The sequence below is a fragment of the Hoplias malabaricus genome, chromosome Y, assembly GCF_029633855.1.
Source record: "Hoplias malabaricus isolate fHopMal1 chromosome Y, fHopMal1.hap1, whole genome shotgun sequence".
Taxonomy (NCBI): domain Eukaryota; kingdom Metazoa; phylum Chordata; class Actinopteri; order Characiformes; family Erythrinidae; genus Hoplias; species Hoplias malabaricus.
Window position 1 is genome coordinate 72,675,779 of NC_089820.1, and position 16,139 is coordinate 72,691,917.

Genomic DNA, 16,139 nt, shown 5'->3' on the forward strand with positions numbered 1-16,139 from the left:
GGAGACTTTTATTCTGGAAATAATATGTACCTCAAATGTACCTCAGAACAGAGAGGATTTTTAGTGGTTAAACAATGACCTGGGGGTACTGGACAACTTGCTGGTGTTTGCATGTGTGTGTGTGTTGGGGGAGGATGTGTTTGATGAGGTCTTCAGCAGTGTTAGCTTGTTAGCATGTAGCTAAATTCATATTTCATCTCCCTAATGCACTTAATTCAGAGCAGTCATATTCAGAGGAATAAAATATGCACCAATCTGGTTTAGAACCTTTTTATTTGTTTTGGCTATTTCATTTCTGACCCAAAACTCCTTATATGGGCATAACACCACTACAGAACAATCACTCCTGAATCTTCAGAGGTTACATCTATAAGAAACCTAGTATTGTTCCACTAGAATATCAGTATTTTGAGTGAAATTCCTCTGACCTACAAACACACGAGCTGTCGAATGAGGTCAGTGAGGCGTGTGTCCAGTTTTGTCTGGTGTGTTTGTACAGGAGATGCTTTCTGTGCTGGTTTCTGCATCACTGCTGATGTTTTAGATGAAAAAATTTGAACAAAAGCCATTTTCTGTTCCCTGTGGGCATCACACAGACACACATTTCCATCTACATTTTCAATTAATAGAAGGTACTGGACTGGTTTTAGCTCTTTTAATTAAGGAATAGAAGTAATTCATTCAGAATGTGTGTGTGTGTGTGTGTGTGTGTGTGTGTGTGTGTGTGTGCGTGTTGCCCTGGGAAGGACTGGCGCCCCCTCCAGGGTGTATTCCCGCCTTGCGCCCAATGATTCCAGGTAGGCTCTGGACCCACCACGACCCTGAACTGGATAAGCGGTTACAGATAATGAATGAATGAATGAAAGTAATTCATTAATTTATTCATTCTGTAACCTCTTATCAAGTTGAAATTAAATAATAATAGCAAATAATTTTTATAAATATGATTAATGTTGTTGTTGTTTGCTTATTCATTTAATATTTTTATCAAAATTATATTATAAATCTATATTAATGCCAAATGTTTTTGTGGACACCTTGTCATCTACATTCTTCTTTCCTCTGAACAGAGGGACACTAATCAGGAGTGAGTTTTTGCCCTCTACTCTTCTAGGTATGTAATACACCAGATGTTAGAACTAGTCAGGGCAGTTGTTGGTGATTAGTTCTGGGTCACACACACCACTCCAACTCATCCCAAAGGAACTCCATTACTCCAGAGAACACAGTTCCACTGTTCCACACACCAGTTTTAGACAATTTTATACCTTAGTATTGAGTGATGGAGGAAGTTGTGTCCAAAGCCTGAACCTACACTTTAGAATATAGAATTGGAAATATTTGTTACAAAACTATTAATACATTTTATGTATATTTCATTGTTATTATTAAAGAGGAGTGTTTTAGTGCACCCTGAGGCTGAACCACTGACCCACATTCTCAGCATGGAGTATATTAACCACACACTCTCCATCAATAACAGTTACAGTTAGTTTCCAATACACTCTCAGCAGTCATGTATCACAAATCTGTTTTAAATACTGTAGAAAATATTAAATTACATTATTTTCTTCATTATTGGTGTGTCCTATTTTAATATATTAAATGTAATACATTAGTTGTAAAATATTCTTAAAGTCACAGAGCATTAACAGTAAATTACCATAAATCTTCTTTGCCTGAACGTTTTTTATATAATTCATTCATTCATTCATTCATTCATTCATCAATCTTCAGTATTGCTTCATATTGATTGGTCTGGACACATGGTAAGAACACACTCTGGACAGAGCACCACACACTCATCCAGTCACTCACAAACTCACCTAGTCATTCACACTCACCTAGTTACACAGTCTATCACACATGTGGACAGCTTCACACTTTCACCCTGTCACTCAAACACTTGCACCATCAAGCCTGAAAGAGAGTGAGGACTGCTGTATTCTGTTTGATCCCTGTTTACTGATGGCTGTGGCATCACTGAGAACTGAACGTGTATTGAAAATATTTATGAACTTAATATCCCATAATCTCACTGTAATCCTCCTGATTACCTTCCCAAAGTCCCGAACGTCAAAGAGATCGAAGGGGTCAAACAGTTCACTCTTCCTCATCCCGAACACCTCACAACACGCAGACAAAAACGTCCGGATGTTCTTCAGACACAGAAACTGGAACCAGAGGAAAAGAGATGCCAATTTAAAACTTTTCAGAGTCAAAACGTATCACAAATTCAACATCTTAGATTTCTATATGTTCGTATAAATTACCACTGGGGGAAGTACCACAAGTCAACTTGCATTAACACAGTCCCAGCCTCCAGACTCTACACTGTAAAAAATTTATGTAATTTTACAAGGAAACACTTACAATAAATGAACTACTGTTTCATTCAAATACAGAACATTGCTGTGGACTGAAAAGCATTATGGGTAATATATCTTATGTAATTATATTGCCCCCAAGTGAGCATTTCCTAAGTACAATAACTTACTCGTAAAAGCCGGTAACTTACTGATTCCAGAGTCTACCCAGAATCATTGGGCACAAGGCAGGAACACACCCCGGAGACGGTACTAGTACTTCACAGGGTGACACACACTTCCACATTCACTCACAGTCACACCTATGGACACTTTTTGAGTCAACAATCCACCTACCACGTGTGTTTTTGGACTGTGGGAGGAAACCTGAGCACCTGGAGAAAACTCACGCAGACACGGAGAGAACACAACTCCTCAGAGCCTCACAGTCACCCGAAGCGAGACTTGAACACCCAACCTCCAGGTCCCTGTGTGACAGCGAAACTACCTGCTGCACCCCCAATATATTGACTTAGTATCTCAAAATAATGAGATAGCAATTTAAATATTGATTTAAAAAAATGTTGGTGCCTTTTATTATTATTATTTTATGTGGCATAAAGGGGCTTCCACATTTTCCTATTTAGCAATCCAAAAAAAATAATAATAAAAAATTAAAAATAAAAATAAAAAAAATCAAGTAATATATTTTTTGGATTAGAGCAATATGCTGTTAACTGTGAGAAATTTGGTGTGTTCTCCGCGTGTCCGCGTTGGTTTCTTCCCACAGTCCAAAAACGCACATTGGTAGGTGGATTGTCTACTCAAATTGTCCATAGATGAGAGTGTGTGTATGCGTGAGAGTCTTGCCCTGGGAAGGACTGCTGCCCAGTGATTCCGGGTAGGGCCCACTGTGAACCTGAACTCAATAAGCAGTTATAGAAAATGAATGAATGAATGAGCAATATGCTGTATTTGTTATTACAGTATAAGGACTAATAAACAGCACAATACTGGCAAAACTGCTAACAGTTGTTTGTTATTGTTAATTCATAAGAAAATGTTTTACAGTGTAGCCTGGAGGAACTGGCCTCCCTGCCCTCTGCAATCTTGGTGCTTCTGTACCACCATTCACACACCATCACTCAGGTTTGCTGATGAGCGGAGGGAAGCCAGTGTTCCAGGGGGCCCTCAGGTTTGTGTTACCCGCTCGTTCTGTCCTATTAGTTTGGCTGTTGTTGTTAGATATGCCACAGGTGCTTGCAACACTCTGACAATGTTCATGTTCTCTATAATCCATAAACACACATGGAACTAATGCCACCTCTCTACTCCCTTTGAGTTAATGACCCCCTCCTGTCTGGTGGGACCAGACCTTGAGACCAGTTATCTGCCTCCATTCCCAGAATCTACACTCCTCACACCCTGCGGACCCTGAACACACAGTCCTGAGAGACCAACATTAACTGGATACTAACATAAATTTCTGGACATTGGGAAAGATGCTCTACAAACTGAGCAAATTCCACTCATATCCCCCTGGATTGAGCGTTCAGATTCCCGCAGGGCGTGAAATGCTCCCCACCCTGTTCTTTCAGGCTAGAGATTCCCCACATTTCCAGTTTCTGAAAGTCATTTTAAACAATGAATCATCCTAAAGGAATCAAATCAAACTGAATAATAAGATGAGATTTAATTTTGCACTGAATCATTTCCCAAAGAATCAAGTCTTCCATCAGTGATTCACTCAGATTCATAATTATATTTATACATCTCTGATTTTCAAAGACATTATTTTTAGATAGACAACATGATCTATCTGAAAAGTGAGGTGTGTGTGTGCATGTGTGTTTCCGTTCTATAAAAAACAGAAGGTAGATTGAATCAGTTGCTGTGTGATATATATCAATGTAGATCACACACACTAGATGAACCAGACACACACACACTCAACCACACATATTACACATCTCTCTCTCTCTCACACACACACACACACACACACACACACACACACAACACTCACCAAACGGAAAAGATACACAGACTGATCACAGCTCTGGGTGAACTCAGCTCGAGGCAAAGGAAGAGAAATGGATTTGAAATTAAAATGAATAGAGTTGGGACTGACTGTAACATTCCCAAACTGGACTAGAATCAAAACTGAACTGGACTGATTTTGAATTTGAACTGAACTCATGCAATGAACCTAACCTGACCTGAACTAAACAGAATTGAACTGAGGGTCAATCTAGGTCCAAGACAGATGCTAAAATATGATGAACAGATGATTAAAAATACCGAAGATTTGTACAGGTATACTCCAGTTATTTACACATATTTCAGCACAAATGTAAACAAACTTCATCTTAAATAATATTATAAAATTCCTCCACTAAAAAGAACACAACCAATATACATTTACAGGTAACCGCCTACAACAAATTAACTTTGTGCCTTGCACCACATCCCTCCCTGTTTAACTTATCAGAAAAGAGATTTTTTCTGTTTGTGTGTGTGTGTGTGTGTGTGTGTGTGTGTGTGTGTGTGTGTGTGTGTGTGTGTGTGTGTGTGTGTGTGTGTGTGTGGTTTAAAGACTTGGTTGCTGTATTTGGGGAAGTGCCTCAAACCTTGTGAAATTGGTCTGTGTCCACTTCTTCAAAACGTTTTCTCTGAACAAAGTCTGGGGATGACTTTTGTCTCATCATAAAATACACTGATCATGTTTATCAACCACAGAAACACAATTAAATAATTTCTGCTACTGTAACTGATCAGGTTACTGTTGGAAAACGCAAACTGAGAGTAAAATCAGGGATAAAACTTTCAGTTGAAACTGAAATTTAAAATCTGAGTTAAACCCAAGGCTAAAATCATAATAATAAATGTTTAAACAGAGTTAAATTTGGAGTTACAATTAGGGATAAATTAAGGGTAAATACACAGTTAAAAGGTTAAAATCAAGGTTAAAATTTGGATTCAATTTGGAGTTAATATCAAGCTTAAAAGCTGGGGTGAATGCAGGGTTAAAAAGGTAACAAGCTTAGAATGTTTATATTTGGGCTTAAAATTAACTGTAATATATGGATTAATATCAAGGTCAAATGTAAAGATTAAATCAGGATTAAAATTTAACTCTTGATCAGAATGTAGATTCTGTACTAAAATTAATTTAAACATGACTGCCACATTTTGGGGGACCCACTCTGTGGAGCAGAAACTGGTTCATTCAGGGAGGACAGAGCAGTCTGATTCTTCACCTCCTACACTTCTCTTGTAACGGTCAGAATGACTGACTGCACCTTTAATGTTCAGACCTTGTTCTCTGGGCTAGTCTCATCGCATTTCTTGTGTTCATGCTAAGGAATTTCCTCTTATCACTCATTGAGCTCAGCTCTGAGGGTCCAGCAGGGCGGACCCCCGCTCTCTCTCCACTAACGACACACTAACAAACCTCTAACAAGCAGGAGGATCAAAGCTGTGATTTTATCAGGTCCCTGTGGATTCTGGGATGCCTCGTTTGGAACTAGGCCCCAGCTCCTCAAGGGACAGTTCCACAAACTCTCACTGATTTTTATTACACACAACTGGTATCTGAGTGGCTTCTGTTTAAAAAGGAATTGGCATCTGTTGCTATGCATACTTTGTTAGCCCCCCTTTAACAGTTTTTAATGGTTAGGACCTCCACAGAACAGGTATGATTTGGGCGGGGGGTCATTCTCAGAGCTGCAGCGACACTGACGCAGCAGTGTGTTGTGCTGGTACGAGTGGATCAGACACAGCATCGCTGCTGGAGTTTATAAACCCCTCAGTGTCACTGCTGAACTGAAAATAGTTCACCAACCCAAGACATCCAGCCGACAGCATTCTATGTTCCAACTGATGACTGACTAGAGGACAACCAACACAAACTGTGCAGCGACAGACGAGCTACAGTCTCTGACTTTACATCTACAAGGTGGAACAATGAGGTAGACAATCAGAGTAGATAAAGAGCAGACAATGAGTGGACTCAAGGTTTAAAAACTCCAGCAGCACTGCTGCAGACCTACAGACTGACTGGAGTGGACGCTGGACCTGATAGAGTGGACAGTGTAGAAACAAGGGGGAGGCTTTAATGTTTTGGCTGATTGCTGTAAATAAATAAACCCAGAGTTTGTTCAGGAATGTGTCTAGAGCTCAGAGCAGAACTGAACACTTTCTGGCTCAGAAGGAGCAAAAATCCACACACAGCGTCGTCTTTAATGCTCCAAGTGTCTTTACTGGCACTGAAGCCTGGCACTGCCCAGCACCAGATACACACACATCCACACACACACACACACACAGAGAGAGAGAGAGAGAGAGAGAGAGAGAGAGAGAGAGAGAGAGAGAGAGAGAGCACTAAACCAGACACATACACTGCAATAATTTAATTAAAGTCCAATATGCATCATATTTTCATGGATAGAGAATAATTTTTTATATAAAACACAGCTTTAAAATTAAGGAGAGTTGGGGTTAATTCGTTCTTTTGAGAGAAATATGATTTTAAAATTAATAATAGAGAAAACAGAGAAAATTATGACTTTAAATAATTTTCTATACCTGTTTCTAAAGTTATTTCCCAAGTGCTGACCTGAAACTCACTCGTAAGTAGAACCCAATCGGAAGCTGCTTCAGTACCATTTATAAAATTGGAAATGTATCCTATGTGGTCCTTTACTATGTTCTATGAACACAACAGATTCATTGCCTGTAACCGCTTATCCAGTTTAGGGTCGCGGAGGATCCGGAACCTACCCGGAATCATTGGGGCGGAATCAACACACCCTGGAGGGGACGCCAATCCTTCACAGGGCAACACACACTCATTCACTCACACCTATGGACACTTCTGAGTCGTGAATCCACCTACCAACGTGTGTTTGTGGACTGTGGGAGGAAACCCACGTGGACACTGCGAGAACACACTAAACTCCTCACAGACAGTCACCCACAACCTCCAGGTCCGTGGAGCTTTGTGACTGCGACACTACCTGCTGGGCCACCGTGCCGCCCCACAACAGATTAGATTAGGTTTAAAAACAACAGAATGTCCCTTTAATATGAGTAATATTACAGTGTATGTGGACATTGCACGTCAGCCTCTGCCTCTACTGGGTTCTACTATGAGTGACTTTTGGGTCTGAAGCTTTTTGGGTTGTTTATACAGTTGAGGGAAACTTCCTGAAAAAAAGTTTAAGTGGTAAATGACACTCAGTCCAGATGCAGCAGATGAACTGGTTGAAAGATTCTGGAGTGTAAATTTAATACAAAACAATGCTGTGTTCTCAAGTGTTGTACATCTTCAGTGTCTGTCCCTGGCCTCAGTTGTGAGTGAGCTTTTATTCAGTGAATTTTCTGTGGCTGTTTAAAGTGTGGGAACATTGCTGTGTGCAGTGATGGAGAACACACTCTAGCACTCTGTTTTAATATAAAACTGTCAGGGACACAAAGACAGGCTGCAGTTTTGATATGAATGCTGTAACATTTGAAGTCCTGGGCCGTGTCTGTGATTCCCGTAATTGACAGGAAACTACAGCAAGTTATTTCTGCTTCACTGTGTTAGTTCACTCTATGTAAAAAACATCTAAAATATAACTTATACAATTTTTTCTTTGTCTTGTTTCTCAATATGACTCCATTTCAAAGCATGTTTCTCTTGGAAATATGAATTTTCACTAACTCCCCTTTATTTTAAAACTATATTTTATAAAAACACTCATTCAAATGTATTCAAAAATAACTGGCAGTGGTAACCGAGTTTCTGCTACAGAAAAGCACATAGAGATAAGTTAGAAATCTGGAGTATTTCTCTCAAAATAACAGTATATAATAGAGTTCACATAAAATAAAAGGTAAAGGTATTTAATCGTACCTGTGACATCTGAGGCCTGAGGTTGATGTGTTTGAGGTTGACAGTGTTGGCCCTGAGATTGTTGAGAAGCTGACAGAGAAGAACTCCATCTCTAAGTGTCTGAGCCAGCTCAAACACCTGGGACACCTGAGGTACCTGAGACAGTTGAGCCCCTAGTCTGTGAGAAGAAGGCAGGACCCTAGAGTCAATCAGCCACAGGGTACACTGCTTCCAGTTCTCCATCTCTGTCTCTGTCTCTCTCTCTCTCTCTTTGAGTACAAAACACTTTTTGTAACTCTGTTTAGAGCCAATCTAAAATTAAATGAAATAAAAGAGAGTAAATTAAATGTAGTGTAGATATAAATCCTCAGAGCTGCTTCCTCTCTCTCTCTCTTTATCTTTCTCCCCGTCTCTCTGTTCTCTGCGTCTGTCTCAGCTGAGAGAGCTTGTGGTATCTTTTATTTACCACCCGCTTTCATGCAAACCACACCCTCTGTGCCACGATTGGCCAGCAATGTAGATACCACTGACCTTCTCTTTTTATATATACAAAGAGGGGTGTAGTTTTGCCTGAAAGTGGGTGTTAAATAAAAGATAGAAGAGAGACGGGGAGAAAGGTTCTTATTTATATATAAGCCAGTAATTTTCACGTTTTAGTGGCTGATCAGTATTTATAAGAACACACACTTCTGTTGGGCTGAAGATGGTGAAACAGTTTCTAAAACATTCTGTGGACCTTGTGGTGTTACAAAATTATTCACACTGTTAAGGGCACATTACTCAAAAAGGTCTGGGCAGACTGTGTCTCAATGCTTCAAAGATTCAGAAACAGGTTCCTCTTAACATTACAACACACTTTCACAGGCCTGAAGCATTTACAGACAAATTCCATGGTTCATCATAGAAAAGTGAAATCATTAGAGTTGTATATTCTTAGTTATTACTTGAAATATTCTACAACAAACAGAAAAAATCAGAAAAACATGAAAGAAATCAGAAAAATTCCCTTTTTGTCTTAAACAGAAAAAAAGTTGTTTTTTTCCTGTTTTCAGTCACCCTGTTAACATTTTGGGGGGTATTTTTTTTTTTTTATTTATTTATTTTTTTTTTTTATTATTATTTTTTTTTGGGGGGGGGGGGTTGTTTTTAATTTTATTGCATGTTATTGATCTATTGTTTTAATTTGATTTATGTAAAGCTGCATTGTGACTACATAAGTTTATATTTCTTAGTGTTGTTATTGTTAATACATTTTCAATACACGGGATAAAATATAAATATATATATATATATATATATATATATATATATATATATATATAAACACATGAAACACAATACTGTACACACACACACACACACGCGTAAGTATTTACTCCGATGTTACCAATAATTTTTGTAAAATACATGTGTTTGTAGCGTTCACGTTGCAGAATCTCATTCTCCGATCTACAGCTCATAAACACATAGAGGTTGTTTGTAATTATTATTTGGAGATGAGCGTGTGAGGTACGCATGCGCGTTGACGTCATTTGCTTACAGAGTGTCCTTTTGTCCAATCAAATCTGCAGTTCTCCTTCAATAACAAAGTTTATCTCTTCATATCAGTGAAATGTGAGCGCCGCGCTGTGGAAACAGGAGCTGAGGTAATTTTTTACAGGTTTTATTCCATTAAATATTTTGAAAGTTAATTGTGATTATTTGTAAGTCTATACTTAATGTTTGTACGGCTTATTTGGTCTTTATTGTGCTTATGCTGTGAGGAGGTCAGGTGCTGGTGTTGAATGATTAGTTCGGAATCAAAATTATTACTTCAACTCGTCCTAATTTTATAGGACTGAGCTACTAGATTTTTATACTTCACTGTCTGACTCTGCACTAGGCATGGCAATTTGTAGACTTGTGTAGCTGTTCCAGAGTGCCGTTCTGGCGGTCTGTTGTCTTCTACGGAGGTTTTGTTTCTTTCTGCAGTGGGAGATCTTTACAATAGCTGAAGGTCGCTAAATTGTTACAGATACGTTTTTTTAATGAACAATCATTTTAATAAACAGGAAACTTTAATCATATAATCCCATATTAAAAATGTGTCCAAATACTTATGGACATATAGTGTGTTTGAGTTTGAATTTAAGACGAATCTGGGTTTCTCCTATCCGCACAGAGCTCATGGTAAGACCCAATCTCGTTCCTTAATGAATATTTAGTATACAATTCAAAATAAAATGTATAACTTTTTTTTGTTTGTTTTTATAGATGGCTCTAACTGTCTCAGACCGTGCAATAGGAGCTATAGTTGGCTCAGCAGTGGCAGATGCTGCAGGTTTGTAACTCGCTTTTTATTTTGTTATTTTTCTATAAACATGTCATTATAAACACTGTCCACTCTATTAGACACTCCTACCTCATTGGTCCACCTTGTAGATGTAAAGTCAGAGACTAGCTCATTTGTCGCTGCACAGTTTGTGTTGATGATCCTCTAGTCCTTCATCAGTGGACACAAAACACTGTCAGCTAGATATTTTTGGTTGGTAGAATATTCTCAGTCCAGCAGTGACACTGAGGGGCTTAAAACCTCCAGCAGGACTGCTGTATCTGATCCACCACCCTAATCATTGCATCTCTGGGGGGGTTCCTGACCAGGGGAAAGGGGGCTAACAAAATATGTAGAGCAAATGATGGACTACGGTTTGTAATCATAGAACTACAAAGTGACCGGAGTGGACAATGGAGCTGAGTGAGTGGACAGTGAGTGTAGAAAAAAGGAGGATTGTAATGGTGTGTAATGTAAAACCATAAAAGGAATAATTTGAATAAATGTATGATTCTGCCTGTTTTCCGCAGCTCAGCCGATGCACTGGATTTATGATCCAAAGAAATTGGAACAGTATCTGGATGAGAATCCAGATCCAGAGTTCAGACCTGAGTCTGTGAACCCATTTTACAGAAGAAATACGGGTCAGCAGAGCTGTTACGGGGACCAGGCCTTTGTCCTTCTCCAGTCTCTGGCTCAGTGCGGAGGTCAGGTCCTCAAATGTTTATCACAGTGAAGTCTAGAAAATCTCTTTATCAGAAGCACTTAATCAATCTGCACTGGGATCAAATTGATCAGAGGTTTGTTTAGTGGGATTTTAATGCTGATTTTTTTCTTCTTGAAGGTTTGGATGTGGAGGATTTAAAGAAGAGAACATATGAGTTTTTTGGCCCTGGATCAGAGTATGACTCATCTCTGAATGACCCATACAGAGATAAAACAGGTAAATCAAAAATCTAGACACAAACTCACATCTCGCAATCAAAGCAATCCAGAGAAATGTGGAGTTGGGATAATGTTAGTATCTCCAAAATGACACTGATAATGACATTTTTTCTAATTGTTAATGTGCATAAGATTATAATACACACAGACATTAAACAATGTCCTCTAATTTAAAACCTACTTTATTTTGAGTTCAAAATGATCTGATTTTAACTTTTAAAGTCCTTTTCAAAGCTCCAAGGCCTCAGCTTCCTATCGACGGCCCCTGGAGACAGTCCAGCTTAAAGAGCTTCATCAAAAACATGGATTCGGGCAAAACAGAAACAGGTACGGACTTTTAATATCACCATGCTCAACGCCAAGAGTATACCAGAGGGGTTTAAATCCCCCCAGCACTGGGCTGTATATTTCGTAAAGGAGTGGGAGACCATCGGTACGTAATTAACACTGCAGTCAAACTCACATCCTTTATAATATAGTTTTGAGGACAAAGAATAAGAAGCAGCTGAAACTAAAGTCACCTGCCAAGTGTCAGCCAGAGAGGTGTATAACCCCACCCCGACCCCTAAGAATGGAACTGTGTTCTCTGGAGAGATGGAGCACCATCCAGTACATTTTGGGATGAGTTAGAGTGGTGTGTGTGATCTAGAACTATTCACCAGCACCTGATCCTCACTGATGATTATGAGGCTGAATGCCTCAAATCCTCACAGCAATGTTACAATGTCTTGTATAAAGCCTTTACAGAGTTGTGACTCTTACTACGTACTGTAAAAAGCAACACGCTCCTGATTGATACTCTGCATTTAAGAAACTTCTGACTGATTTTTGTGTGTGTGCAGGGTGTGAGAATGATAACCAGATGGATGGAGTGGCCAAACTTGCTCCAGTTGTAGCCTTTTACGCTGGAAAGCCGGAGATGCTGGAGAAAGTTGAGGACGCTGTTCGCGTCACTCAGAATAATGACCAGTGTGTGGCAGTGACCCTCGCTGCAGCCAGGTAAAGATTTCCAGTTTAATGCAAACAGCTGGGATGGAGGGGTATAACAGCAGTTTTACTTTAAAAGGGCCATCAGTCAATTGCAGCACCCAGCAGTAGAAAATAACATTTATAAAAGTGATTATTTTATTAGCTATTATTTTTAAAGGGCGAAATGAAATGTATGTTTGATGTAAGTATGAATAAACCAGTTTATGCTACATACAGGTGCATCTCAATAAATTAGAATATCATCAAAAAGTTAATTTTTTGAAAAGTCGATTCAAAAAGTGAAACTCGTACATTATATAGATGCATTATGAACAGAGTGAACAATTTTAAGCATTTATGTCTTTAGTTTTGATGATTATACTTTACAGCCAATGAGAACCCAAAGACATTTTCTCAGAAAATAACACCTCAGAAGTGCCACAGGCTGATCGCCTCCATGCCAATGCCTCACTGATGAAGCAATTCATGCAAAAGGAGCCCCGACCAAGTATTGAGTGCATATACAGTACATACTTTTCAGTAGGCCAACATTTCTGTTTTAAAAAATCATTTTTTAAATTGGTCTCATATTCTAATTTTCTGAGATAATGTCTTTTGGGTTTTCACTGGTTGTAAGCCAAAATATTCAACATAAAAAAACGCTTCAAATAGATCACTCTGTAATGCATCTACATGAGTTTCACTTTTTGAATTCAATTGAATAAATTAACTTTTTGATGATATTCTGATTTATTGAGATGAACCTGTACAAGGGGTCCCTTCATGTTTAAAATAGATTTAGTAGAGATTCTCTGATACCTTCAGGCCTCTAGGTGTCTTTATAATAAATTGATAAATTGATATTAAATCAAGGAATCAGATATTTTGGGTTTTTTTTTTTTTTATTCAATTAAATATTTCTCTTTCATTTTCTCAACAGTGACAATTACACATGATTAAAATGACCTAAAACAGCAAAAAGCTTATATTATTAATAGCCTTACTGCAAAAAACATAATGTTTTTGTATTTAGTCCTCAGTGCTTTATGCAATTCCTTGCTTGTTTGTATCCTCAATGTGTATAAACAGCTGTGTATATATCCTCTTCGCATCACTTTAGTAGGATTCTGACTTTGAGTTTGATTCTGTTCCAAAAGGTTCCTGGAGAACTTTATCCTGAACGGCTCTGATCCAAACGCCCTGAACGCTGTTCTGAAGCAACTCAACGATCCAAACAGAAAAAACCCACAGGAACTGGACAGAGCTGTGGCAGGTAATGTCCACAACAACATGAATTAACATAAAAAAACAGCTCTGGTATAAAACAGATCTGATCTGGACCCTCTTGACCCTCATCAGGTTGAAGTTGTTACAGAAGATTTATTGATAATTCACTAGGACACAAAGTGTTACTGATGCAAATTACGAATGAGCGCTCCCTTGTGGAACAGCTCTTAACTCAAACTATCTTCACATTCTCATGAATTTGACTAAATCTAAAAACTTCTTTGTATTTAGGACACATTCATGAAGTAAAGGAGAATTTAATGAAGTCCCAAAAGGAGCTGATTCCTGCTGTGTTTACAAACGCCTGAGGTTTGTTTACATCTCCACACACAGATAAATCTCAGACAAGAAAATACTCTTCCCATGGAAAATATCTTTAAGCATTGTTAATAGTTTCCACTAGAAGACGGCCTGAAGGATTGCGTTTATGTCACACTGTAAATTTCACATTGTAATAGCAGCAATTTTTTTAAAGACACTTTCACTTATATCCCTACATCCCTCCTGATCAATGTCTCTCTGTGTGGTGGTGAATGAGCTCTGAATGTCTCAGAGAGAACTGCACAGACTTTTTTTTTTTCTTTTAAAAGATTTTAAAAATAAAGTTTAGTTTAGTGTTCACACCGTGACCCTGAAATGGATTAAATAGAAAAGATGATAAGATGAGTTGAGAGTTTTCTTCTGATGGATATTTAGTGGGCGAGGCTAAATTTAGGTCTGACACAGACCTAAATTTTTTTTTTTGGTAGAGGTTCAGGGATGCTATTTCTCCACTACCGACACTGCATTCACCTCCTTTTTTGCCAAAGATTTTTCACAGGACACTTTCTGTATTTTTAAATGTAATAAATGCACAGTGATTTGTATTTGTGTGTGTTCTCTAGAAATGTGTTTCTTATTTTCATTCAGGGAGTGTTCCACCTGGTAGGATTCCTTACAAAATTATCTTGCTAACTTGTGTTTGTGTTCTGATGTTTGCAGGTTTGCCTGGGGCTTTTAAGGCAGCGCTGCATGGCGTTCTGAAAGCAACAGGATTAAAGGAGGCAGTGAGAGAAACAATGAGTGTTGGAGGATGCAGCTGCAGCAGAAGTTCTTTCATTGGAGCCTGCATCGGAGCACAGGTAAACCATGCTTGGAGGAGAACACTAACTGTTGATTCTGCTATATGAAAACTGAGTACACACCCAAATATTTTTTTCCCAGAATGCACCAGAATTAAGTCCTAAAATTTCAGCACCTTTTTTAGAGAGATGATTTATAGCTGCTAATTAGTTTCTGAATCTTTTATTCACAGTTTACTGGGGATTATTGTGTTTTACTGTGATATATCTTTGCTCAGGTTGGAATCGAGGGAATCCCTGAGTCGTGGAGGAAAAGAACTTCACGATACGAGGTTCTTCTGGAGCTCGCCATTAAAGCTATAGGAGCTAATAAATAATAAATCAATTTTACTTTGTTAACATCTTCATTCCGGTCTTCTTCGGGTGAACACGGACCGTTAATGAAAGTTCAGACTGAAATCTGTGTAAAGTTTGGACTGGATTCTTTTGGTTGTGTTCAGTCGCAGCAGCCTTTGCTAAAACATATTCAGTGTGGGCAAATAAAACCCAATTTATCATTTATTTATGAATTAGCTTGATTTGTGCAACTCATATCTTTAATATCTTAATATAAGTAGTGCTGGAATTATGTGAGTGAGGTATTGAAAGATGTAATTATTGTGGTGTTGGGGATATACCCAAGAAATTATTATTGTTATTTGCATTTGATTAAGGGTGGTGTAATTATAATGTAATAAATAAACGACAAGCAGTGGCTATACTTTGTTGTTCATTATTTCTACAATGATCTTTTTTCATCTAGTGAAAACGCATATCAACATGTAGATGAACTGTATTTTTTATTTACCTGTGCTAATGTTTAATCATTTATTCATTCATTGTCGCGGTGGGTCTGAAACCTACCCGGAATCACTTGGTGCAAGGCAGGAACACACCCTGGGGGTGGGTGCCAGTCCCTCGCAAGGCAACACATACTTACACATACTAACACATACACATTTGAGTATTCACTTCATTTCGAGTAGCCAATCCACCTACCAATGTGTGTGGGTTTTTTTTTTTCAAAAAAGGGTCAAAAAGATTTTGATTTTGTAAAATGTAACGGATTTTGTAAATGCGTTTGAGCAACTACATACACTTAAAATTAAAATCCCCAAATGTTTTAAATTTGTGCATTCCAATACAACAATAATAATTTAAATTTAAAAATGTGAAAAAATATTTGTAATGTATAGAAATAATTTTTAAATGTGTAAAAAAGATTTGTAAAAACTCCCTGTTTTTATGTGTTTCTGGTGCAGTTAGGCGCAATGCCACGCACGTTGGTCAGAACCGCGGCTCTTGGTTACGTTTCTCCGCTGTTCGTAGATAAGCGGTGGTTC

At 38.4% G+C, this 16,139-nt stretch overlaps 2 protein-coding genes across 3 annotated transcripts in view; one reads left to right on the top strand and one right to left on the bottom strand.

The window, feature by feature from the left end:
• LOC136678185 (guanine nucleotide exchange factor VAV3-like) overlaps positions 1 to 8,596 on the bottom strand; it is a 52,028-nt gene extending 43,432 nt beyond the window's left edge. For both annotated transcript variants that reach the window (XM_066656121.1, XM_066656120.1), the window contains exons 1-2: positions 8,206 to 8,596; positions 2,058 to 2,174 (exon numbers count right to left, since the gene is read on the bottom strand). In XM_066656121.1, coding sequence (XP_066512218.1) covers positions 2,058 to 2,174; positions 8,206 to 8,427 — 339 coding nt within the window. In that variant the 5' untranslated portion in view covers positions 8,428 to 8,596. The remainder of the gene's footprint in view (positions 1 to 2,057; positions 2,175 to 8,205) is intronic.
• A 1,264-nt stretch (positions 8,597 to 9,860) lies between these two features.
• On the top strand, positions 9,861 to 15,507 carry LOC136679098 (crystallin J1A-like). Its single transcript, XM_066657396.1, has 10 exons — positions 9,861 to 10,353; positions 10,438 to 10,504; positions 11,026 to 11,202; positions 11,340 to 11,438; positions 11,675 to 11,767; positions 12,283 to 12,439; positions 13,567 to 13,682; positions 13,928 to 14,005; positions 14,678 to 14,817; positions 15,036 to 15,507. The coding sequence occupies exons 1-10, from the start codon at positions 10,267 to 10,269 to the stop codon at positions 15,132 to 15,134; spliced, it is 1,113 nt and encodes a 370-aa protein (XP_066513493.1). The 5' UTR covers positions 9,861 to 10,266; the 3' UTR covers positions 15,135 to 15,507.
• Positions 15,508 to 16,139: the final 632 nt, after the last annotated feature.